Raw genomic sequence first — 24,973 nt, forward strand, 5'->3', positions numbered from 1 at the left:
GAAAGGTACCGTTCCTGTACTGGGGGACAGAAAGACATTTTTATCATGAGAGACAGGGAATTTAGAGCCAAGAAGCCTGTATAAACAAACCCTGTTACTTCCTTATTAATTTACTACCCAAGCCCAAACTTTAAATTCCTTGCCAATTACATACCCAAACCTAGGTTTCTTTGTCCTGTCAATTCCTTTCAAATTTATTGTTTTATTGTTTTTTTGTTTTTTTTGTCTAAAAAGTATAAAAGCTGCCTGCTTTGGCCACTTCTTAGGTCCCATTTCTATGAGACCTCTGTGTCCTGATTTAAAGTTGTTTCTTTTTCTCCTGTTAATCTGTCTTGTGCCAATTTTATTAGTCCAACCATAAGAACTCAAGAGGGGTAGACACATATAACAAAGACTCTTTTTGTTTTTCTAGTTTGTTTATGGAGACCACCAGTCACCTAATGCAGCCATTACACAAATGACCTTCTTGCGCCTTTTATCGAAAGAAGCCTCCCAGAACATTACTTACATCTGTAAAAACAGTGTAGGATACATGGATGATCAAGCTAAGAACTTCAAGAAAGCTGTGGTTCTCAAAGGGTCAAATGACTTAGAAATCAAAGCAGAGGGAAATGTTAGATTCAGATATGTAGTTCTTCATGATACTTGCTCTGTAAGTACTTTTGATCCATATTGATCTGGTTGAAGAAAAAAATCATTTTGTTAAAAATACTGCCCTGGCACTAGAAGTGGGGGCAATTTTACCCTGTATATAAACACAACAGCAGTTTGTTTATAGTTGTTCCTTAGGGTAAATTTGAATGTGTGTTGGTACGTGAAATACCGGTAGAGGTTTTAATACAAAACAATAAAGGACTGCATCCTTGCAGCTCTTTTGCAAACTCACTTTGGTTCTCCTGCAAGTTACTTAGTTTATTTAATCTCAATTCCATGCTTATGATTTCCTGATTCTAAAATATGCAATCAATCTGAGTTACCTTACATTTTTCACTGATTTATATGTCTTCCCCCTTGCATATCTAGATATAAAAAAGGGAAATAGTTAATGATGAATTATGGTTTCACTTGTGAAAATCAAAAAGGCTTTCATAATTTATATTGTTAGTGACCATTTGGGAAGCTGCAAATGAATAAAGGTCATTTTCTCAATTTAAAGAATGAGAGAAATGCCTGCCAGTTATGCCAGTATCTCACTTCATGTTAGCAGCGCTCTTACTTTTAAATAGTGCTCTAAAAATCATTGCTTTTACCTTATAAAAACTGGTTTGGAAGCTGCTGTCCAAAATCTTTGGAGTAATTTGTATATGCTGTTAACCCGTTGTACCATTTAATTCCAGAAACGAAATGGAAATGTGGGCAAGACCATCTTTGAATATAGAACACAGAATGTGGCACGCTTGCCCATTATAGATCTTGCCCCTGTGGATGTCGGCAGTACAGACCAAGAATTTGGCATCGAAGTTGGGCCAGTTTGTTTTGTGTGAAGCAAGCCGAGATACATCAACAATGAGCACCACCCCGACCCTCAATGACCACCACCATTCACAGGACTTTGACTGTTTGAAGCTGATCCTGAGACTCTTGAAGTAATGCCTGATCCTGCATCAGCATTGTATATATGGTCTTAAGTGCCTGGCCTCCTTATCCTTCAGAATATTTATTTTACTTACAATCCTCAAGTTTTAATTGATTTAAAATATTTTTCAATAAGCGGTTTAGGTTTAAGATGATCCATGACTATGACAACCTTTAAAAAAAGTAAACTGTTTGAATAAATAAATCTCCATTTTCTTCAATTTATTTCAATGTAATGACAAAATTGCTTAGTATTTATAAGAAAATCTTTCTTCCTGGCAGATAGCTTAAAGAGTGGGGTATGTAAGACCACAACACATGTTTATTTCACGTGGCTGCAGTTGGAAAAATAGAAAGTAGTGCCCTTTTGGGACCTCTCATTTCCAGATTATCAATTAAAAATGAAAGCAAAATGTTTATCCTTCTGATTGAAACCCACATGCATGTCTTGATATTGTATAACTAACATGGAGACTCTTTAAAGGGAACCATGAAAAACATATCAGTTTCTCACTGTCTTAAATGGAATGTTAAAATAGTATATATTCAATGGAATTTCTGAAAAAAAAGTAATCCTAAATTTTTGTAAAGTGTGGTGAATCTAGACTTCTTCCTCATTCAATTTTAAAGCTACCTTTCCCTCTTGACTCGATCTATCAATATAGGTAGAAGTTAAATGAGTATACCGTTAAATACATTTGAACTTCCTTGTTTAAGAAAACATAGAATGCTAAATAATTTCCACATAACTTTAAAAAAAATGTTCAGGACCCAAAGTTGAGAGTCTTCCACATGTACAATCTCATCTTCCTGAGGCCTATAATGAAGAAAAGGATTTAGAAACTCAGAGTTGTGGAGCTGATTCTAATCAAATCTGATGATTGGAATTAGAACATTTGGCCTTTGAACTCTCATAGGAAAAATGACCCAACATTTCTTAGCATGAGCTACCTCATCTCTACAAGCTGGGATGGACTTACTAGTCTTGTTTATATTTTAGATACTAAAAGGTGCTATGCTTCTGTGATTATTCCAAGACTGGAGATAGGCAGGGCTAAAGTGTATTATTATTTTTCCTTTAATGATGGTGCTAAAATTCCTTCTATAAAATTCTTTTAAAATAAAGATGGTTTCATCAATACCATTTGTGAAAACATAACTGTTACACTTCCCGTTTCTGAAAGAAGGAGCATTGTTCCAGTGCCTGTTCACTGTTCATCTGTCATACTGTATCTGGAATGTTTTGTAATACTTGCATGTTTCTTAGACTAGAACATGTAGGTCCCCTTATGTCTCAAGGATTTTTTTTCCTTAATTGCATTTGTTGGCTCCATTTTTATTTTTTCTTTAAAAATAAACAGCTGGGACCATCCCAAAGGACAAGCCATGCACACAACTTTAGTGATGTATCTCTGCAAAGCATTGAATTAAATGCACGCTTTTGTCATGTCAATGGCTTTCGTTTCGTGGAATTCCTTTGAACATATTAGATCCATTTCATTTTCAGTAGTGAAAAGTTAGGTGTTGTGGTATTCTTTGTTTGCCATTTGTTTAAAAGATAAAACAACAAATACCTTTCATCATGTAGATACTGGCTTATAAAGAAAATCAGTTTGCAGCATCACTCACAAAGGCAACACGACACTAATTATCACTCTCTATGCCCTTAAAAATCTCAGGGTACTGACTATTGATAACAAGAGAAAAGCAACTTATTTTTCATGGTTGAATAAACTGTGATAATAAAACGTATGTCCCAGTGTATCACATATGAATTTAGCCTAAATGTTTGCAGAGTTTTACCTTCAATATTTATTTCACAATATTTTCTCCCAAATTGGTTATTATTTGAGCTCCACGTCTTGATTTTGAATATTTGAATATGTATATATCTAAAGATTTGTGAGTTTTGTTTGTAGTAACACGTCCTCCAAGTCCAACCTATACAAGTTGTACAAGTTCAGCTAGATGAGCCAGAAATGCGTGGTGATTCTCTTAAGTCAAAAGCACTAATAATTTTCAACTATAGAAATACCACTTCTTATTTGAACCTCAGGAATGTTACAAATAAAAGGCTGTCCCAGACCATTCCAGAATCCCTCAAATTTCTTGCCTTTGTTCCATATCTGTAGGTTTCATTAGACGAGTGTACTTCTTTCCGTCATGTCCAACACACACCCCAAACTCTGCATAATTAAAAGTGAAATAATCTGCAGCTGGGGAGGATGGTGAAATTATTATTACTTTATTAAAAATACAAATGAGAGTTCCCCAAATGAACAGAAAGGAAGAAAAATAGCAAAGAAAACACCGACGATGCCGAAAAAGTCCCAGACTCCTAACACAAAATTTGGCAAATGAGCCAGTTTCAATGTAACTTATTTTAAATTAAAGATTCAAAGAAATTGTAGAGAACATTTCTTCTCACATCAATGTTGTTATATGGCAGAAAGCAAGTGCAAGAAAAATCTGGAAAAAAAAATAATCATTGGAACCACCTCACTTAGAGTTCCTATCCCACCATGAAAAAAGAACACCTCAAGATAACGCTTTTCTTTGAAATTATGAAAATTTTAGGAGAGACTAAGAATAATCTCTTAAAAGCTGATTTGGGGGCTGAGGTCCAACAGTGGCAAACCAAGGCAGTGATGCTGCAAAGACAACCAAAAGCCTAAGGAGCGTGGGGCATGCCAGTAGGATGATTTTTTTTTTTTATCAGACTGGCTGGCTTACCCAAGAGCAGCTTTTCTTCTCAGTCTCCTTTATCAATGATCATTTTACTCAGTATGTAAATGTCAGCATTCCCCAGGGACCAGTCTTTTTCTCTTTACCTTCACACTCAATACTCTTTCTTTCATCACCGGCTTTATCCATGTCATTTCTATCTAATGTCAATAGCTCCAATGTATATACACAACCTAAATCTTTCCTGGGAGCTCAAGAAATGCATGCGTAAATGTTTAACTCACCATCTTCATTTGGATTTCAGAAGTCCTAGTAGCTCATTATGTTTCAAAAAATTACTATACTTATATCTCAAAGCTGATTTATGTTCTGTGTTCCCTATCTCAGAGAAGAGCCTCATCATTCATCCATTTAGGCAGGCCAGAAACCTGGTAGTCATTCTTGTCACCTCTCTCTCCCTTACAATGCCAGAACCCTGGCATTGCTAAGTATTTTCAGTTTTGCTTCCTAAATGTTCCTTATGGCCATACCCTTCGCTCTACCTCCACTGCCACTATCCTAGCTCACATTATCATTATTTCTCACCTGGGCTCCTTCAATAGCCTTCTGAAAGGTTTTTAAGCATCCATTCTTACCCTCTTCTGATCCATTACTCCCAGGAGAACCAGAGCGATCAATCTGAAATATAAACCTGAATATGTCACCTCACTCTCCGCCACCATCCAACACAACACACAGACATGCACGCGCACACACACACACACACACACATCCTTAAAAATCTTCACTGGTAGCTTCTAGGATAAAGACAAAAATACTTAAACTTTATGAGGCTCTGGCATGACCTGACTTCCTGCCTAATTCTCAAGCTTCATTTTGCCACCATCTGCTTTATTCTCTGCTTCACACACAATGAATTTCTGTCCATTTCCTAAACCAGATTCCCCATCCTGTCAAAGGCCATCTGCATTTGCATTTATTTTGCCCAGTTTACTAGTACTCATCTTTTAGAGCTCTGTTCAATGCTGTATCCTCATGAAATTCTCCTAGAGTCCTCACCCTTCACTACCTCCCAGGTTAGATAACATCCCCCGTTATAAATTTTCTTGGCACCTTGTATTTTTTCCTTATAGCACAAATTATGATGCTTTCTATAATTGTATGATTATTTGATTAGTCTTAATCTTCTCTATTAATTGTATTTTTTATAAGGGCAGGGGCTCTTTACAAGGATCCAACATACTGCTTGATATTTGTGTTTGTTCAAAATACATTCATTGAATGAATGATGAGAAAATATCTACTGTGTAACTGGAAAAGTATATTTAGAGAATATTCATAGTTGATTTATGTACTAGCATGAAGCACATGTCATTATTGCTATTGTATTTTGATTACTGTTTCTATTTGTATTACTAGATAGAAAACATAACAGAAGAAGTGATTCTATCCACAAAGGCAATAACAACATACAACACTAAGGACCTAACATGATAAGACATTTATAGAACCTGATTAAAAAAAAACATAACTTTTGACTAAGATATGTAAAATAAGATAAAATGGGCATAATTGTGCCTTTTTCTCACATAGGGAAACTCAGTATTTGAAAAATGTAATTCTTTTTCCTAAATTAAAATATAAGTTTAGCACAATCTTACTTAAAATCCCTGTAGGATCTTAAAAGCATGGGACATGACAAAACCATTTTAAAGCTCATTGAAATCAAAAATATGCAAGAAAAATGTTAAGGAATCCCCCCCAAAACAGAAATGCTGAGTAAAGATGGGTCACTCTTCCTATTAGATATGAAAAAAATAATAAAAATCTACTGACCATGGTGAAAGAAGAGTATTTAGACAAGAATCTATATATGTATATTAGATTTATATATATAAATACATGTCTATATTTTTAATGTATAATTAAATTAATTCTCATTAATTCAATAAATGGTGTTACAGTTACTTGATAGACATTTATCATTTTAAAGAATGTTTCCTTCCTTTGTCCTTAAACCAAGACATTTCCCAAATGGACTGAATATTTCACTTTTTAAAAAACCTCTAAATGTAGTATTTGCCTAAATTATTTTGAGTAGTTTAATAATCTTGGAATGGTAATGAAAGCAAATATATAAATAACAAAGTAAAATGTTGAAATATCAGATTCTAAAATTTTAAATCTATATTATAAAACTCAATGAGCATGCATAAGAGCTTGTTTAAACAGGGAAAATTTTTGTAATAACTATGACAGAAAAGACTTGCTATACTTTACTTGCAAAAAAAAAAACCCTTAAATATCAGTACAAAAAAGCAAAATTATGCAAAATCCTATATAGATAATTCAGAAAGTCATAATATAAAGGCCAATAAACATGTGGAAGAAATATAATGTCATTAGAAAGAAAAACTGCAACCAAAACAGTAAGATATTAAATTTCATCTATCAGAATTTGACAAATATTAAAATGTTTGATTGTAATAGGTGTAAAAGAAGATGCAGGAAAACACTCACATACACTTTCTGTCTGTTTTTCCCACTGGATGTGGAAAGTGTAGTTACAATCATTTTATCAAATTGGTTTACTTAGAGCTCCTGTAAATGTGAGTAGATAGTGCCGCCAGACGTGATCTGGGGGTAGGAGAAAGAAGAGGATACACTGGAGATCTTCCAGATCTATGAATTTTAACAGATGACGAGTAACTTAAAATATCATTTGTGAAAATTGCAGATACAAATATAAAATAGAATGGAACTTAAAATTCACATAACAAAACCAATTTCACAATGGTGGCTGGTTAATTTACACTATAGCCTAAGAATCTGTTGTGAGTGCATGTCTTGCTTGTGTATTTCATGTAAGGAAGGATATTGGTATATTTTTTGTTTGGAATGTAGTATCCAGTTGATGCTACAGGAAGTCATTCCGTGCTTCATAGGCTGTCTTTACCATTTTACCATTTGTGGGTAAAACAGACCAATATACCAACTGAATTGAATAAACACATGGTTATAACTGATCTAAATGGAGTATGGACAGTGGAACCACAGAACTAAGCCCTCTAAAGTAGGCTGGGATTTGGAGAGGAGGGAGAGCAAAGAAGACTACCTGGAAAAGGTTTTCTCTTAATGAGTTGTGAGGGATTAAGACAGTGTCTTGAGCAGTGAAGGCATACCAGATATAAGGAACAACATAAATTAGGGTATGCAGTTCTTAAGAGCTGTGGCTTGTTCAGGGAATCCCAGTTAGGCTGACATGGCAGTAGACTGCCTACAAGGGATTGTTTGGAGTTAAAGTAGAAAGAGGTACCATGAAGGTATGTCAAGCTAAAGAGATTGAAAATTATTCTGAAGAAGTTTTTTTTTTTTCGGCAGCTATTTTTGGTTATAAGCTGGGAGTGTAAACATACTCTCTAGAGAACCCTTGGAAATGTGTGAGGAGGGTGTTTGTGATTATAACAGTTGGGAAATATTCTAGGCATTTTATGGATGGGCCAAAGATGTTGAATATCTTGCACGCAAGCTAATCCCTTTGAACAAAATCTGAACCATCCAAAATATCAATAGAACCTTTACTGCAAAATACCGAAGTTTTAAGCAAAGAAGTTACATGTTGTGATTTGCATATTGGAAAGATCACCTCGGCAGCAATACTCAGGGAGAATTTTTCCTGTGAGTGAGACTGACAACAGAGAGTTTAGTTAGAACAAGTTTGGAGAAAAAGTAACGGGGAATGAGAAGTCAATGCCACTGAGGATGGAGAAAGAGAGATGGACTTGAAGAGATTGAAGAAATAGAATCAACAAAATCTGATGAAAGAGTGAGAGGGTGAGACAGCAAGAGATTTAGGATTATTCTCAGGTTTCTGGCTTCTTAGGTACCTGGATGGAAGATGATGATATTTACTAACATGGGGAATAGAAAAGGAAACAGGCTGAGGATGTAACTGATGTGTGTATGGAGCATCTCTCTGGAGACAAAGTGGGTGTTATATCTAAAGATATGTGAGCCATCACATCATGCAATAATGCAGTTTCTATTCTCATTTTTGCCCTTTCATGACTAAACTCAAGAAGACCAATAGAAAGAAATATGAAGAAAGATGAAAATTCTGGTTGAAAATCAATCTAAGCAAAGATACCAGTGAGACTGTTATAATAAGGATCCCTAAAGATGAAATTGTACTAATTAAGCATAATCCTGTACAACTTACACTTTTAATTCTCTGCTGGATTTGATTTTGATGCCATCAACAAACACCTCAAATGATATTTAATTCACATCAATGCCTTACCATGGTACTATCTTACAAGTTAAAAGCAAAAACAAAAACACGAAGAGTGCATTTATTTTTATCTAAGAATACGATTCACCACAATTTAAAGAGTGTGTAACAAAAGCCTACATATATAAGCAATTATGGTTAAATGCCATCAATACTATAAGAGATTGGTCTGCACATATGTGAAGTAAAAAATGTGGATTCAGATGGTAATAAATAGAGGAAGGTAGAAATGCAATGTGAACAATTTTCCCAAGAGTTGAAACTGTTATGAGATACATCTTATAACGAAAGGCAGCTGGAGATACAGAATGACCACAATTGTTAGTCACTTTAATGAGAAAAATGCAACAAAATTGAAGACATCTGTAGTCCAAATGTAAGCCCTAAAGATTCAGATAGGCAGATGCAGTCCAAGCCCCTGCTTGAGACATCTGACAAGTTTCTCTGAATAATGCTGTGCCCTGTGGGCTCTTACAGGCAGTTACAGCCTTCACTCCTTCAAATCTGTGCTCTTGCTGATGCCACTGAGGACAGTTTCCAGGTGGTTTAAACTCAAGACAAGATTTGAAAATCAGACCCCAATCATTTTTATCAGTAGCACAAATGATAACCCTCCTTCTGTTTAGTCTCCTCTCTCTTCTCATAACCCTTGAATTAATCACAACCTTAGCCCTCAAAATTAAACCCTCCTTTTCTTAATCCATTAAAAACCAAGGATGCCAAATCCAACGCTTGATGATGCTTTCTCCACATAACCCTTCCCACCACAGGCACAGCATGCTGTCCTTTTCCCCTTTCCTTTGGAAGTTTTGCTCCCTAATTATTTCATTCTGGAGCCAGATGATTTCATCGACCATCTATATAAGGGTACTTTCCAAATCTACTTAACTGCCCCTGACCTAGTATTCTCCAATCAGTCACACATTTTATCATGTTCAGCTATCCTTCCAAAGGAATCACTGTCATGGTGAACTGCCATGTAGAGAGCTGTGAGTAAGACTGGAGTTGTGTAACTTTCCACTGAGTTCTTCTGTGTTAAATATAAACATCTCTTGCCTGACTTCTGATGTCCTCCCCTTGCTGTCCCCATTGTCCCCTCTTAACCTAATTTTCCCAGCAACTATGTGTATACTCTGTGACTCTTTCCTCAGTCTAGTCTTTGAAAATAAATGTGTTCTGATCCCTTGCCAAGGTTCTTCAGTCTCATCCTCTTCTTCGCTAAGATGTTGATTCATCTTTCTTTCTTCCGCAGTAGGTATCTCCTCATCTCCTGTAAATCTGATGCTGTTTCACTACACTTCCCTTGACCTCAAGGCTCTCCTTAAGTAACAGCCTTCCAATAGTTAAAACCTTTATATGGGTCTACATTGAGATGTAGATTAGAAAAAAAAAAAAAGACAAAAACCTGTCACCTGGCTCTTCTAAGCTCTCTGGTCCAGACTATACTTCCAGCCTTATCTCTTACACCACCACATGAAATCCATGCTTCATCTGAAACTGGGCTAATATAAGTTGCCAAATATACTTCACACAGCCTTTCCTGAGGACCTCCAAGCAGACATGACAGTTCCTTCCTTGGGCCTTTCTAAGTGCCTTGGATCTCTCTAATACAACTTACTATGTTGATTCTCATGACATTGTTATTTTCTAAATTTCATGGAATCTCATTCTCCTTGAACCTCTTTGAGCACTTGGTTCTGAGGCTTGCATTTAATAATTGCTCCGTAATGTTGTTGAAATAAATAGATTTAGGTAGCCTGGATTCTTCACTGTCCTGTGAGCATGGAATAATTATCCCTGCTTCGATTTCTCCTCTTTTTTTGTTTCTTACTCTAAAGTGGCTTTCCTTTTTACCACAATTTATCAAAATTATTCCCCTTATTTATTACACAACTCAAGTTTTATCTTCTTAAAGACTTTTATGACAATATAATCACCACTGGCTAATTCCTTTTCTCATCTACTACCTATATCTCAGATGGTTGGCCCAGCATAATTTAGCACTTAATTGTTCACCATCTGAAGGCTTTTGTACCATTTCATATGGGTTCAACTTATCTATTCTAGACAACACATTCCTAACAAGGAGTGATCATGTGTTATATTTCCCTATAGTGTTTGGCAGAGTGCTGAGTAGGAGCTTCTAGTAGAAAATGTGTTGCTCCACCCATATTCTCTCTTCAAAGCCAAAGCATCAGCTCCTGGAATATCTGTTACTGAGGACTCACAGCCATGCCCCTCATTAAAAATTTCCTTCAATCACCAAGACTGCCTTTCAGAAGGTTCTCCCACTCCGCACCCCTTCCAGGTTCTGGCCCAGAGTCAATGACCGTCTGAGTCAAGGTTACACAGACCCTTCACTATTACTGTGAATTATAACAACTCTAAAGGGCCATCTCAGTTCTAGAGCTTCTTGTAGGATTTCCCAAAGCCTCGATGTCAATTGCACGTGGGTCAGCTTCTTCTGTCCAAACCTGACTTTCTGTATCTCCCGAGATGACTCCCCAGTAAATCTTCACATAAGTTGCCATAGAGTCTGTTTCCAGGGAACCCAATGTAAGACAGAGCTTAAATCTTTTTATTATTTCTCCCACCTATTTAATTATGAAATAACTCCTTTTCAAAATTGAAGCAAGTGTATCATTGCTTTTCCATCATCACTAAACTGGTGTGAAATATAGTAATCCCCATTTATAAACTTTATGGACTACATAGGGTAGCCTTTCTTCTATTAATGAATATCATGTTAGATATGGTTAAAAGATGCCAAAGTCATTTTGTGTATTTTAGTGAAATTTTAAAGGGAAATAGTTTTTGAACAAGATTTAAAGAGGTGAGAAGAAAAAGGAGGAAAAATATGATCAGATAAGAATTTGTTTAAAAAAATATTGGCTATAGATGATTACCTTTTTTTCTTTATGACGTTAACTCAACAAGTGATTCTTCAAAAATTTCTAAAAACCTTAGGTGTGGTAAATTGGGAAACATAAAGATTTAGGGAGAGCTTTCATGTATGCTCCATCATATAAAATATTTTCACCAATGTTGTATCAAGCTCACTTAGTGAGTTATGATTCAATGGAGAGTTTTGCCTGAAAAGAAAATATTTTTCACAGTTTATGATTCACTTTTAAAAATAAGTACATTCCTCTAAGATAGAACTCAGACAAGTAAAATTTTATTATAAACTAGATAAAAGCACAATCACTTTGATGTTATTTCTGACTTTTGAGCCATTACTGTTATTTTTCTTTATGTTTTTCCTAATTATTAACAAAATTTTAAAAATTCTTATGGATAAAATGGTATTGTGTTAAATGAAATAAGCAGCATACAAAATTACACGTGTATTTTGTCATAATTATGTCAGCATATACAACGAAGACTTTAAGGAAGTATCCACAGATGTGAGACATGGATAATTAATTTTTCTTCCTACTTTTCTCCATTTTCCAAAAATGCTGTTATGACTGCAAAATTTCACCCTCAAAACCTATAAAATAAATTTTATAAATGAAATATTTTTTGCTTAAATGCCAGCTTGAAGATAAAGAGAGTTGTATTCAATCTTCCATCAACAAAGAGGTAAAAAAGTGATACTATAACTGTGAAATAGAAGATTTAATTATATCATTATTTGCCATCTATAGGATATAGGAATATTGATATAACCTCACATGACCTTACTTTTTAAAATACACAATTAGTGGCCTTGTAATACATCAACCTTAAGCATCCTTATCCTCTTAATATCCTATAATTTTAAAATTTAAACAGCAAACTTTTTTTTTTTTTTTTTGCGGTATGCAGGCCTCTCACTGTTGTGGCCTCTCCCGTTGTGGAGCACAGGCTCCGGATGCGCAGGCTCAGCAGCCACGGCTCACAGGCCCAGCCATTCCGCGGCATGTGAGATCTTCCCAGACCGGGGCACGAACCCGTGTCCCCTGCATCGGCAGGCGGACTCTCAACCACTGCACCACCAGGGAAGCCCTAAACAGCAAACATTTTTTTTTCACACCTAGGTCACTACACTTTCCTGGTTTCCCTTTATTCCTACTCCAACTCCTTAGCTGCTTCATCCTCACTTCTCCAACCTGTAAGTATTCAAATATCCCAGAATTCATTTCTTATACAGTTTCTCCTTTCTTTCTGTACTCAATTATTTAACGATTGTATCTACCTCCATGTATATAAAAGCCGTATATATGCTGAAACTCCTAAATTTATTTTTCTAACCTGGACCTCTCTTCTGACCTCCAGATTTATACCTAACTTCCAACTCAGCACGTTTACTTAGATGATTGATAGGCATTCTACATTTAACTTGCCCCATCTTGTTAAATCTTTTAGCTCCTCAAATCTTTTACCTTGATAGTCTCCTCCATCTCAGTTATTGGCAACTTTTCTCCCAGTTACTCAGGCCAAAACACTTGGATTCATGCAAACAACCTAAACCAACTTGGGCTGATTTAAGAAATGCAATTTATAGATTTTATTTGAAGTTCAGGGAAATTCAGAGCAAGTTATAGAACCCAGGTTCATAAAATGAACAGCTATGAAGGGAATGCTGACGTTCAGAGCCATCTTCAAAATCACACCCCAGAAGCAGCCTGGTGAAACCAATGAACTGGGCACTGGATGACATTTCTGGCACTACTGGCCAAGTTTCTTTGGAAACCTGGCTATTACTGCCCTCACTACAGCTATGACCACCACCATTCTCCTTACTTCTGTGCATCATTGTTGAAGTAGGCAGAATAATAGCTCCCAAATGTGTCCACATCCTAAGCCCTGGATCCTGGGAATATGTTATGTTACATGGCAAGGCAAGGAGGAATTAAGGTTGCAGATGGAATTAAGGTTGCTAATCAACTAACCTAAAAATGGGGACATTATCCTGAATTTTCTAGTTGGGGGCTGGGCTGATGTAGTTAAAGGAGTCCTTATAAATGAAAGATGAGGCAGGAGAGCCAATGTCAGAGTGATACAATGTGAGAAAGACTTGACCAAATATTGCTGGCTTTGAATATGTCTAAAATGAAACTGCAAGGAATTTAATTTCTAATGCACAACACAAATAGACTCAGATATATAGATAGATGATAGATAGATAGATAATATTTCTGAAAATATGCACAAGAAACTGCTAACATTTGTTGCCTCTAGCTTGGAGGATAAGTAGACTAAGAGTCTTGACATTTGACTGATGGAATTTTTATTTTTGAAGGTATTATTATTATTAATCATATAGAGTGAATACATTTCAAACTATAAAGTCAGGTATGCAAGACGATGCTATTTTCATTTGCAGTAACTAAAAGATTAATAACTTGTTGGTGGAGAAGGGGCTGACCCAAGAGGGAAATGAGGCAGTGTTTAGAGGTGGTAGAAAAAGCCTAAGCTTGCAATTGTTCTTAATATTAATGTCTGTTTTGCCAGACCCTGCTTACTTCCTTCTAAATTACCAGCAATTTCCTCCCACTTTGGAGACTCCCTAATTTACTATGTTACTATTTCCAGGGATTGTGACATATAGAAGCCCTCAGTTTTCAATATGCCCCAAGGAGTTCCACTAAATATGATCTAAAAATCTGCAAGATTCCCCATTGCGCATTATCTCTGTTCCCAGCATGAGTTATATTATCTCATATTCCTGAAAGTCATTGCATTATTAAGCCAGAGATCTAGGATTCAATATGCTTTTTTTCAAGAAAAATCACTAGATTGTAAACTTGCATTTTTTAAATCTATGAAAAGTTGACAAAAACCAGGAATGTTTATTATGATATTTTATTATGAGTGTCTGTAAGAAAAAAAAGATCAACAACCACATACAAGCTTACAAAGTTTAATTTCAACACATTCTCTGTTATTGTGACAAAAGCAGCCCCAAAATTTATTTTTTGTTGTTGTTATTGACTTTTACAGGTTGCAGAGAAAGAGTTCCCGGCAGTGACACACCAGGAAATCTTTTTGACCGGAGACACGTACAGATGGTGTGCATCTGTGTTTTGAACGTAAAGCAACAATTGACCTAGAGTTTTAAAAGTGAAAGTACATTAGCACCAGAACATGTGTCTTTAAAGCCTTGCCAAATATTGGTAATCTTGACCAGCAATGACAAGAAAAAGGAAAAGCACCTTTAAAAGAAGTTGATATTCAAGATTAAAATAATTATGGCTTCAAAAATATTCCTTTAAATTCTTGTACTACACTCTACTCTTTTTCTTTTAACCAATATTTTAGGAACTTAATCAGTGAAATTTATAAGTTTTGGTATTTTATACAATTATTTTCATCTTCTGGGGCTTATAGAATTCATCTGTGTTTCTGACCAGGTTGAGGTAGTTGAAACAGGAAGGTCTTTTCTAATTTCACGTTTGACTATTTCAGAAGAAAGGTTATCTTTTGATGGTAAGCACTGTCATTGCTCTGCAAATGGGCTAGGATTCAAAGAATGTAACACAGTGTTATTGGAAGAGTGTTGAAGTTTATTTATTATAGCACCACTGAGACATTTTGAAATTGGAATTGGTAAAAAAATAGAACAAAAAGCATTTGAACTGTATTTGGTGTAACAGCAAAAATAAAATAAAATAAAATTTAAAAATGTATTCTTTTTTGGTCAAATTACACTTTTTCCAAAAATTTTGGAAATAAATAACTGGAACTTGGTCACTTGTACTGGTTGACAAGATTAGAACAAGAGGAACACATATGGAGTGTGAAACTTTTTGCTGGGATTTCAGATAGAGTTTGGTTTATAAAAAGCAAACAGGGCCAACGTCCACACCAAATTCTTGATCAGGACCACCAATATCGTAGGGTGCAATATCTACAATAGGTAGTCTGACGGCCTTGCGTGTTCGATATTCGAAGACTGTTTTGCCCCATTCCCCAGTGTGTTTCTGTAAAAAAGAGCAAAAAAAAAAAAAAAAAAGTAAGTGATCATGACATTACAATTACTTAGACAGTTTCTCTGTTTGACAAAGTTAAAAAAAAAAATTTTGTTGAAGGGAGTTGCCAACTCGCCATGTATATTATCTTCCATACATCTGAGACCTGCTCCAGTTCAAAGTGATAATTCTCCCAGTCGATAACCAAAAGCTTTATAGGGCTTCAGGGTAAACCCAACAAGGAGATTGCCACAGGCCAGTCCATTCTCAGAAACCTTGGTTCTGGTCATTGTTACTAGGTATAGAGCTGGTTTACTAAGAAGTGGATAGGTCTCTCACATTGGAATCTGTTAATATTAGAAGTGAATTCTCCTTCTGTTCATGAATGATAATAACAAATGATTGATTTAAAGTTAACCTTTAAAATTAAAAAGAGATTTTAGATTGAGTCCATATTGATGGCAATTATGTAGAGTGGATAGTAACTGTCTAAATTATCTGGCAAAGTTTATATCATGGATTTAAATTTCAATTGCTTTCACATCAGCTGGTTTTCACCTGGAGGTTGAGAAGATATACTCATTTTTTGTGTGATTTAACCTTCCCTGGAATGGATCAGTAGATTCAATATCACTCACACCAAGTGCCATCTTTTGTTCACCCTCATTATTTTTATTCCTTCTTTTCAAAGTAGCATGATTAAATGAGAAATGCTAAGTCCATTATGATGCATGCTTATAAAAATGCTGTTACTTACAGTGCAACCATCCTCCAGAACTGAGTAGGTGAATTTGCCATTTCCTTCAGCCTTGAATTCACCGTCATTTGAGCCCATCAGCCTCAAGGCTTTCTTCACATTCCCACTGGCATGATCCATGTATGCAATGCTATTCTTGCAGTGATATGTGATGTTCTGGGAGGCCTGGCTGGAGAGAAGTCGGAGGAATGCCAGCTGGACATCGAGGACATCTTCAGGAAGTTCAGGATTGCCATAGCTAAACTGTAATAGGGAACAAATAAGGCTGGTCAAACATTATAGCTGCAATTATACATAAGGGATTCATGCAGTGTAGTATGGTCATTGTAATGTAAGTTGTTCATATATTTTATGTATGACTATGTCTTTATTGCACGTATAACATACAATGCTAGAGTAAAGAAGGTCTTAAGAATTGAAGGAAAGTTGGTAACTTACGAAGAATAATTTAATCTAGCTTAGCTTTTGAGAGACAAGTTATAAAAGTAGTTACCTGAGTATATAAAATTTTTCACTTTTCTATTTATTAACTAAATTTGTTTTGTGATGAGCAAATGGGAGGAACAGAAAAGTCAGCTAAGTAGAGATGGATTAAAGTTAAAGAAAAATGGTATATCTTTTCTTACCTGAAAACCACCATCCATGGATTCTCCAAACCAAACATGTTTCTTCTCAGCAGCAGAATTTGTCCACCAGTTCTTACGTGGAACAGTCAAAGGACTGGCATTTATGCACGTTTCCCCAGTTTCCATGTTACAGTATACTTTAATAGCATCCATCTTGCAACCTTGGTTAGGATCAACCCAATATTCTCCTGAATAGTCACAAAAAGGACAATGGAATTGGTTATAATATCCAGTAATGGGATTTGGACCAAAATGATTTTGTAAGGCATTCATAATGTTGACTGCTAATGTATTTGTACTTTATGTATTTGTACTTTTATAGTGTAGCAGAATAGAGGAACTTTTAGATTATTTTTTAATTTGAAAAAATTGATAATTAGATTTATTATAAAAATTGTTCCAATAAATAAATGTTGCAATAATTAAATTACAAATTATGTCTGCATCAAATTACAAACACAGTGATATACATTGTTTATCACTCAAACAACTTTGTGATGATATGAAAAGACATGCCAAACTATAATTTGTATTAAAACTTCTATAAAACTGTCTTTAGATTTTCCTACATTTGGCATATTTTGAATTTACATTACAGTTTAAGTACACCTACAAAATTCATGTTTTCTTACTCAGTATATCAAGGAGTTTCAATTCAACTAACATTCTTTAAGTACTATCTCTGCTGTATAATATTTTCTATTCCCAGTAAAATTTTCCTTTCCCCTAAATTCTAACATAAGCAGTTTTCTTTGTTATCCTGTTGCCATGAGTGTGAAAGATTCCCCAGCGTACCACTCTTGAGTTCAGGATGGCAGAATTTCAGGTCTCTGCAGTTCCGAGCAGGGTTTTTACGGGAACCATCAGGACTAAGGAGGCTTTCTATTTGTCCATTGACTGATTTGAGTGACGTCATAATCTCGTCGGTGTTGATTTTGAAATCCATTGGTTCATCTCCATAATATGGGGCAAACCCCCCAGATTTTTCACCTCCAATGCCACTGATGACAGCAGGCCCACCAGTACAGCATGGACCAGGGATACCAGGGGGCCCAGGAGGGCCTGGTTGTCCTGGGTGGCCTGGGGAGCCCTAGGAAGGGTAAGAACATACATCACTGAGGGGCACTTGTTTGGTATCCACTGAAAAAATATGTTGCTAGCCCCCCAAAATGCATTACAAACAATTAATATATTGTGTCATAGTAATTGTTTCAGTAAAAGTTTATTTGGGTCGTTTTGTGATCAAATATTAACCAATTTATGATAACTATAATTCATTGTTATGACAGTGTGTTCCAGTGTGTAAGAAGAATTGGTGTTGGAACACACATTTTACTCTCACATGTTTCCTTCTGTATAAATGATGTAAGCAATTCTAATGCTGACATGACAGAGGGGTTATGATCAGGAAACTTAGATTCTGATCCCAACTTCGGAATCTAACTTTGTGTTTTGGGGCTAACCACTTAACTTATTTGTGTTTTAATTGTGTAACTTGTGGGGATAATAGCTTTTCTTCTTTTTACTCCAAAAGTGTGGGATAGGAATGTTTTAGGAATGATGGTATCAGTAGAAAAACAGGAGTCATGGAAGCCGTTTGAGAAGTGGAATGTACTTTACACTTGTAAATCATTAAGATTATCATAATTGTGAGATGTCTAATATGAGATCAGTGCTGGCAGAGTTCATCTTATTAATTGGGCTATGTCTTTATTCTGATATAAGTGTTACCTCATAAACTGTAAGAAAGGTTTTTTCTCCCTGTCATTATAGTGTGATGAGAAAGTCTTCATGTGGGAGAGAATGTCTTAAAGTTATTGTTCAGGTCCTAAATTAGGTTTGGTAATTGCATCGTGTTTAACTCACTACCTCAGTTTTAAAATATTGCAAAGTGTTTCTGAAAATGTGAAAATTAAAACAAATTAAATACACATATTTATAAGTGATGTCTTACCTCAGATCCTCTTTCGCCTCTGTTACCTCGAGGCCCTGGTGGTCCAATGGGACCAGGGTGTCCACTCGTTCCATCTTTGCCAGGGGGCCCACTGGGTCCAACAGGTCCCTAAGAAATTATCATGATATCACAATGCTAGAATATTTTCTTGCAGTGCTAACATTTTAAAATATGGACCTCCCAATATCTGTGGTACATACTCTGGGGCCTGCAGGTCCTGGACTACCTACTGCACCTTGGTGACCAGAGGGACCCTGAAAGGAAAGGAAGGTGAATATGAGTGAAGACTTTAAAAAGGCTTAGGAAACTGTATGTTCAAGATCAGATCAAGAAACATGGGGATCATGATAAAACATGATTTCCTTTTCCTTTAATATCCCCATTGTCTCATGCCAACTACTATTTCAAATAAGCCCTCAAATCCGTTTCTAATCTCTTTTAGCATAGACTTTCACAGATGAACAATTTTCTACCATTGGTCTCTAAGATTTGCCTATCTCATTAGTTAAAACGCATTGAGGGGATTTTCTAACAAAATGGATGCACTTACTGGGGAACCTGGGGCACCTGGGTTACCAGGGAATCCACGATGTCCTTTGATGCCATTAGCACCACGTTCACCCGTTTCACCTTTGTCACCACGTGGGCCTTGGGGACCCTTCACAAACACATTTCGAGTTAAGGTCATATACACATACACATTGGAAAAACAAAATAGGATTTATAACAATTAAGTCCACTTTATAACATTCTACAAGCTAGAAATCCCATCAACAAACACTGCATACTTGGAACAATAAAGATTGTTCTTGTGGTTGTTTTGATCTTGGACTGAGAATTGTATGGAGCCCCAATAATTGATGTGTAATCTCATAGCCCCAAGGAACTTTTAGATCCTAAATTGCTTTCTATATCATCAAACGAAAGTTTAAATTTGGTTCCATAGTTATGTATCTAGTCATCCCTTTTTGCTGAGCATGCCAGAAAATGGAATATTTCCTACACTGTAGAATTAGTTAAAAAAAAAAAAGACTTACAGGAGGACCTCTTGAGCCAACAGGACCTGGAGCACCAGAAGGACCAGCGGGGCCCTAAAATAAAAATAAACAAATGAACACGCACAGGGAAGTGTTTATTTATTGATACAGTTTTGTTTTACTTAAACGTTAATAATTTCATTGTGAGGGAATAATGAAATGTTTGCTATTATTGAAAATTAGTATTATTTTCTCCTTAAAAATCCTTTACCTGTTTATAGCTTTACCAGGGGGTCTGAATAGGAAAGCTGAGGAAACCCTGTTAATTCAAGCTTATATTGACCAAGTGGATATACACTTGGTGTGATTAATGCCATTTTGAATTTTAATAATGAATTCTTCATTGACTACTGCCAGAAATTCTCATATATCTTTATTACCACAGTTGCCTAAGGACTGACTAGCATGCAAAACTGTGAAACAATTGAGAGTAGATCTTTTGGTTGGCAGATATGACATTCTATTTTCTACCTACTGAGTTCCTTATTGAGGAAGATAGATGAGTAGGGAAAGATGGAGTTCATGAGAACTCACAGTTTCTCCTCTGTCACCACTCTTTCCAGCTGCACCAACAGGGCCAGGGGGGCCTGGATGACCAGGAGCACCAGGGGGGCCAGGAGAGCCATTTTCACCACGGTCACCCTGTGGACAAGTTCACAGTTCCAAAATCAATCTGATCAGCAACTATTGTTCTAATTACACAAACCTATTGTACGTGTGTCTGTTATACCTTGCTACCAGGAGCTCCATCTCGGCCTGGCAGACCATCTGATCCAGGGTTTCCCTGATTAAAGAAAAAACAAAGAGGAAGAAATGAAATCAAATTCTTTGGAACCATTTAAATACCATCTAAGCCCTGTATTCTCAATGGGAAAAATATCATCCTAAAGAGGATAAAAATTGGTTCTTGGGAGTGAAAAATCTTAGATATGACAATGGGTGTGGCCCTGCAAGGAGTGACAATACCTAAACAGATATGCAGTATATCTATGGTACTCAAGTTTCACAGGGTGAGAGAGCAATAAGTGACTAGGAAAAAAAGTCTAAAAAGGAGCCTTAGGGGGAGAAATAATAAATAAAATCTTGACACACCGTAATTTAAGCTGATAACGGAAATCTACAATTTAAGGAAAGACTAATCACAGATAACATGCAGTATATTTTTACCCAGAAGGAATGTTGTAAATTGGGGCTCTCCCCATCCGCAACTTTTTTCTTATTTAGCTAAATATCATATTCTTTTCCATTAATGATCATTCATTGGGTAAATACTAAAGAACATGAACATTTAAGGCTATTCTAAATTGTAATAGAAAGAATATCTATTACTAGAGAAAGAAGGAGAACTTTGAAATGCACAACCCTCAGAGAGAGGTTCTCCTTTATGACAAAGAATGTACATCTTACCACTTTCTTGATGATTTTCTTTTATCATAGAAACTCAATGGCCCAATTTGACCCTTGCTTAAATAAATTATCAAATACTACCTGGCTTATTGTGTATTTTCGAAGAACTAGTACTTACATCTCTTCCAGGTTCACCAGCTGCACCAGCCAGACCAGGAAGACCCTGGGCTCCAGGAGGACCACGTTCTCCATTGAGACCACTAAGTCCTGGCTTCCCACTTTCACCCTGTGTACAAAAGAATAAAATAAATTTGTGTTTTAACCTAAGAAATCAATTAATATGATATTATCAGCTGTCTTTATTTCCCAATTTCTATCGAATTTGTTCCTAAAACTATCCCTGCCATAGGGGAAAAGCTTTGGGGAAGCAAGCTTCTTGTCTTTTCTAACTTGTCCAATGAACCTGGATAGCAAAAGCCTGAGTAATTACATTGATTATCATATTAGAATACATCCTAATATGAGGTACATAAATAGACATGGCTATTGTAAGAAAAATATGATGATGAGCCATCATGAAACTATAGGTTTACGGTACCCATTAGAATTAGGTTATATTGAACATTTGGCTCTATTTAAAGAATATATACATTTATTGGGAATGTTCATATAAATTGACTAGACTTAAATGTTATATTGTAATTTCGCTACAATCGTATATGACATTTAGTTTAAAGAGGTGCTCAAAGTGAAAAAAGGTACGCCTTAATAAAATACGATTTTATTACCCTATTTGCTAAATAAATATTTAAGATGTTGAGCACTAGGATGTTATAGTAATATCAGTGAAAGAAAGTCAGGAGTATAAAATGACTTGAGTTGATGGATAATTGGTATCAGTTAAAGGCTTTCATAGGTCTATAACCTGACATTATTTCCCGCTTCAAGACTGACAGTCAGCAAACTGAAGAATGCTGACAAGTTTCCTAACAGGTAGTTGAGATGACAAGATATTTTTCTGTGATATCAATCTATTTGTTTTGATGTTCAAGGCCAGTCTATTATGTGCATTGTTTTTGTGTTCCAGAGACTTTTAATAATATGCATGCTTCCTGAAAATTTGAAAATATCAAGAATTTGCATCTAATTACAGGAAAACTTGATCATTACATACTTGCTATGTTTATGTGATGTCTGAAGACTATCAAAGGAAACAAGAGTCCAGTGAAAGATAGCTATACTCACCTTGGGGCCCTGTGGGCCGGGGCTGCCCCTAGCACCTGCCATGCCTGGTGGGCCTGCAAGACCTCGTGCTCCAGGAACCCCTATAATCCCAAGTGGGCCTGGAGCTCCCTGTTGTGACAGATAATGAAACCTTAGTTATTCTTTATGTGACTATGTTTTCCTCTGTTGGATTTGTGATTGAAAATAAAACTACTGTCAATCAATAGAGACCACTCACCGGAGGGCCCTGGGAGCCAGGTGATCCCTTCTCACCTGGTTGGCCAGCATCACCCTTTGGTCCAGACACCCCAGGGCTGCCAGGAGCACCATTATTACCAGCTGGACCTGGGGGGCCATCTTTGCCTGGAGGGCCGCTGGCTCCTGGGGGGCCTGGGTTACCCTACAAAGAAATGTTTGAAATTTTATAATGAACAAGTAATTTTTTCTCCTCTTTTACCTGCATTCAAATAATTTTATATGGGATTTAATACAAAGAGAAGTAGCAATGGATAAGTTTCTCACCCTATGTATATATGAATGCTCTTTTTGGAATATATGGTTAAAAAATACTTTAAAAAGTTCTTACATTATTGCCAGGAGGACCAGGAGGACCACGACCACCAGGGAAGCCAGCAGCACCCTGTGAAATTATAAATATATTTTGGATGTCAAAAATCAAGGAAAACAAATAATTAACCACTAAAAACAAATATAAATTGTAAGAAATGTGGTAGGACCTGCATTCTACTTGGGATCACTTGTGGTTTGTTTTTTCCTCTTGGAATTTACATATAACTCACATATGAATGAGTGATTATAATTTTATACTCTCTTTAGGGATCTAGTGCTTTCAAAGCAGTTTTTATACAGATTGATATTAATTAATGCTTTTCAATAATAGTTAAGAGGATCATTACTTACAGGACCACCAGGACTGCCACGTTCGCCTTTGACACCTGGGGGACCAGGGGCACCCTATATGGAAGGGAGATGGAAATGGTTTATAAGAATAGCACCAAAATCAAAATTTGGGAAAAGCATTAAGCCTTTGTAAGTCAGTAACTCTACTTATCATGATAATCATCTCGTAATACATACAATCATTATGTTGTACCTCTTAAACTTATACAATACAATGTTATATGTCAATTATATCTCAGTAGAACTGGGGGAAAAACATTACTACAGAAATGAGAAGCTACATCAAACAAACAAACAAACAAAAACAAAACCAGTAACTCTATGAGGACATTAAAATAATTTGACTGAGGTCATATCTAGATTGTTGGAGTCAAGCGTCAAACTCAGAACTGTATTCCTAGGAAAACTGTACCCTTGTCACCATGACAAGCTCTCTCAGTATGAAATATTGAAGTATCGACAAATCTAAGTGCTTTCCATTAGAAGGCTTAGAGAAAGAGAAATACTTACAGAAGGTCCAGCATTTCCGGGGGGCCCTGCGATTCCAGGAGGTCCACCTTCACCTTTCTCACCAGGAGCGCCTCTTTCACCTTTACCACCAGGCTCACCGTTCTGGCCCTGCATTCAGAAACAAAAACAGCCTGTGAGCTTACATCCTTCACAATACACTGGGCTTGTCCTTATTTTCCTTCAGAAAGTAGAATTCATCAGGTGGAGAGCTATTGAAATAAAATTGGAAAAGAAGAGTCTTTGAAGACATGGAAGAAACAAAGACAATGAAAATGTTTCCATGACAGGGACTTCCCTGGTGGTCCAGTGGTTAAGACTCTGAGCTTCCACTGCAGGGGGCGTGGGTTCGATCCCTGGTTGGGGAACTAAGATCCCGCATGCCCCATTATGTGCCCCCCCCCACCGCCCAAAAAGAGTTTCTATGATAAAAGAAAATTATCAAGAAAGTGGTAAGATATACATTCTTTGTCATAAAGGAGAACCTCTCTCCGAGGATTGTGCATTTCAAAGCAATCACCAGTAAATACATTTGAGAAAGATGGGGCTTAGAGCAAATTTTAATTAGTACCATCTAATAATGGAAGAACCTTTCAAATTTTCAGAGTGCTTTAGGTCTAGGGGATCATGTTAGCCTCATTAACCTAGCATAAAGACAGGCCAGGTGTTTTTATCTCCATCTTTTAAACAGTAAGAATAGAGATAATGTGTAAAAAAAAAAAAATAGGAGGTGGATAAATGAACCCCCATAAGGAATGAGTGGTTGAGATAGATTAGAATTCAGACTTGACTTATACTTCTGCTATTTTTCAGTGAGATAGTGATTCTGGGCTGTATGATATGTATGTTTTAATGTTCATACTTACAGGAGCACCAGGGAAGCCGGCAGGTCCTGGTGGCCCATGTTCACCTCTCTCACCCTTAATTGAAAAATATACTCATTAGTCACAGTGAAGACATCTTCCCATTGGGAGCACACATCATCCTCTGTATCATCTTATCTTTCCTTTAAGCTAAGAAAAGATAGTGTTAGTGTGCAAAGCTAACTAATGTAGCTTAACCTCTGAAGACTTTTCCATTTCTCAATAAAATTCAAAGTAGACACCAGAACCATTGATTCCTTCTGCTTCTGACTGTGATATTATTTGCAAGA

General features: G+C 36.3%; 2 protein-coding genes across 4 annotated transcripts in view; one reads left to right on the forward strand and one right to left on the reverse strand.

Moving 5' to 3' along the window:
• Positions 1–3,028, forward strand: part of COL5A2 (collagen type V alpha 2 chain) — a 366,641-nt gene extending 363,613 nt beyond the window's left edge. For all 3 annotated transcript variants that reach the window (XR_003793913.1, XM_029225091.1, XM_029225090.1), the window contains 2 exons: positions 413–652; positions 1,338–3,028. Coding sequence is in view for 2 of the 3 variants with exons in the window: in XM_029225091.1 (XP_029080924.1) it covers positions 413–652; positions 1,338–1,484 (387 nt within the window). In the remaining variant the exon portion in view is untranslated. The remainder of the gene's footprint in view (positions 1–412; positions 653–1,337) is intronic.
• An 11,299-nt stretch (positions 3,029–14,327) lies between these two features.
• Positions 14,328–24,973, reverse strand: part of COL3A1 (collagen type III alpha 1 chain) — a 39,186-nt gene continuing 28,540 nt past the window's right edge. The window contains exons 35-51 of the mRNA XM_029225367.1: positions 24,687–24,740; positions 23,824–23,931; positions 23,314–23,367; positions 22,979–23,032; positions 22,631–22,792; positions 22,414–22,521; positions 21,347–21,454; positions 20,552–20,605; positions 20,356–20,463; positions 19,822–19,875; positions 19,335–19,442; positions 18,985–19,038; positions 18,785–18,892; positions 17,626–17,920; positions 16,831–17,018; positions 16,205–16,447; positions 14,328–15,459 (exon numbers count right to left, since the gene is read on the reverse strand). Coding sequence (XP_029081200.1) covers positions 15,313–15,459; positions 16,205–16,447; positions 16,831–17,018; positions 17,626–17,920; positions 18,785–18,892; positions 18,985–19,038; positions 19,335–19,442; positions 19,822–19,875; positions 20,356–20,463; positions 20,552–20,605; positions 21,347–21,454; positions 22,414–22,521; positions 22,631–22,792; positions 22,979–23,032; positions 23,314–23,367; positions 23,824–23,931; positions 24,687–24,740 — 2,007 coding nt within the window. The 3' untranslated portion in view covers positions 14,328–15,312. The remainder of the gene's footprint in view (positions 15,460–16,204; positions 16,448–16,830; positions 17,019–17,625; positions 17,921–18,784; positions 18,893–18,984; positions 19,039–19,334; positions 19,443–19,821; positions 19,876–20,355; positions 20,464–20,551; positions 20,606–21,346; positions 21,455–22,413; positions 22,522–22,630; positions 22,793–22,978; positions 23,033–23,313; positions 23,368–23,823; positions 23,932–24,686; positions 24,741–24,973) is intronic.

Source organism: Monodon monoceros, unplaced genomic scaffold, assembly GCF_005190385.1.
Source record: "Monodon monoceros isolate NGI ecotype Baffin Bay Population unplaced genomic scaffold, NGI_Narwhal_1 Super_Scaffold_16, whole genome shotgun sequence".
Classification (NCBI taxonomy): Eukaryota; Metazoa; Chordata; class Mammalia; order Artiodactyla; family Monodontidae; genus Monodon; species Monodon monoceros.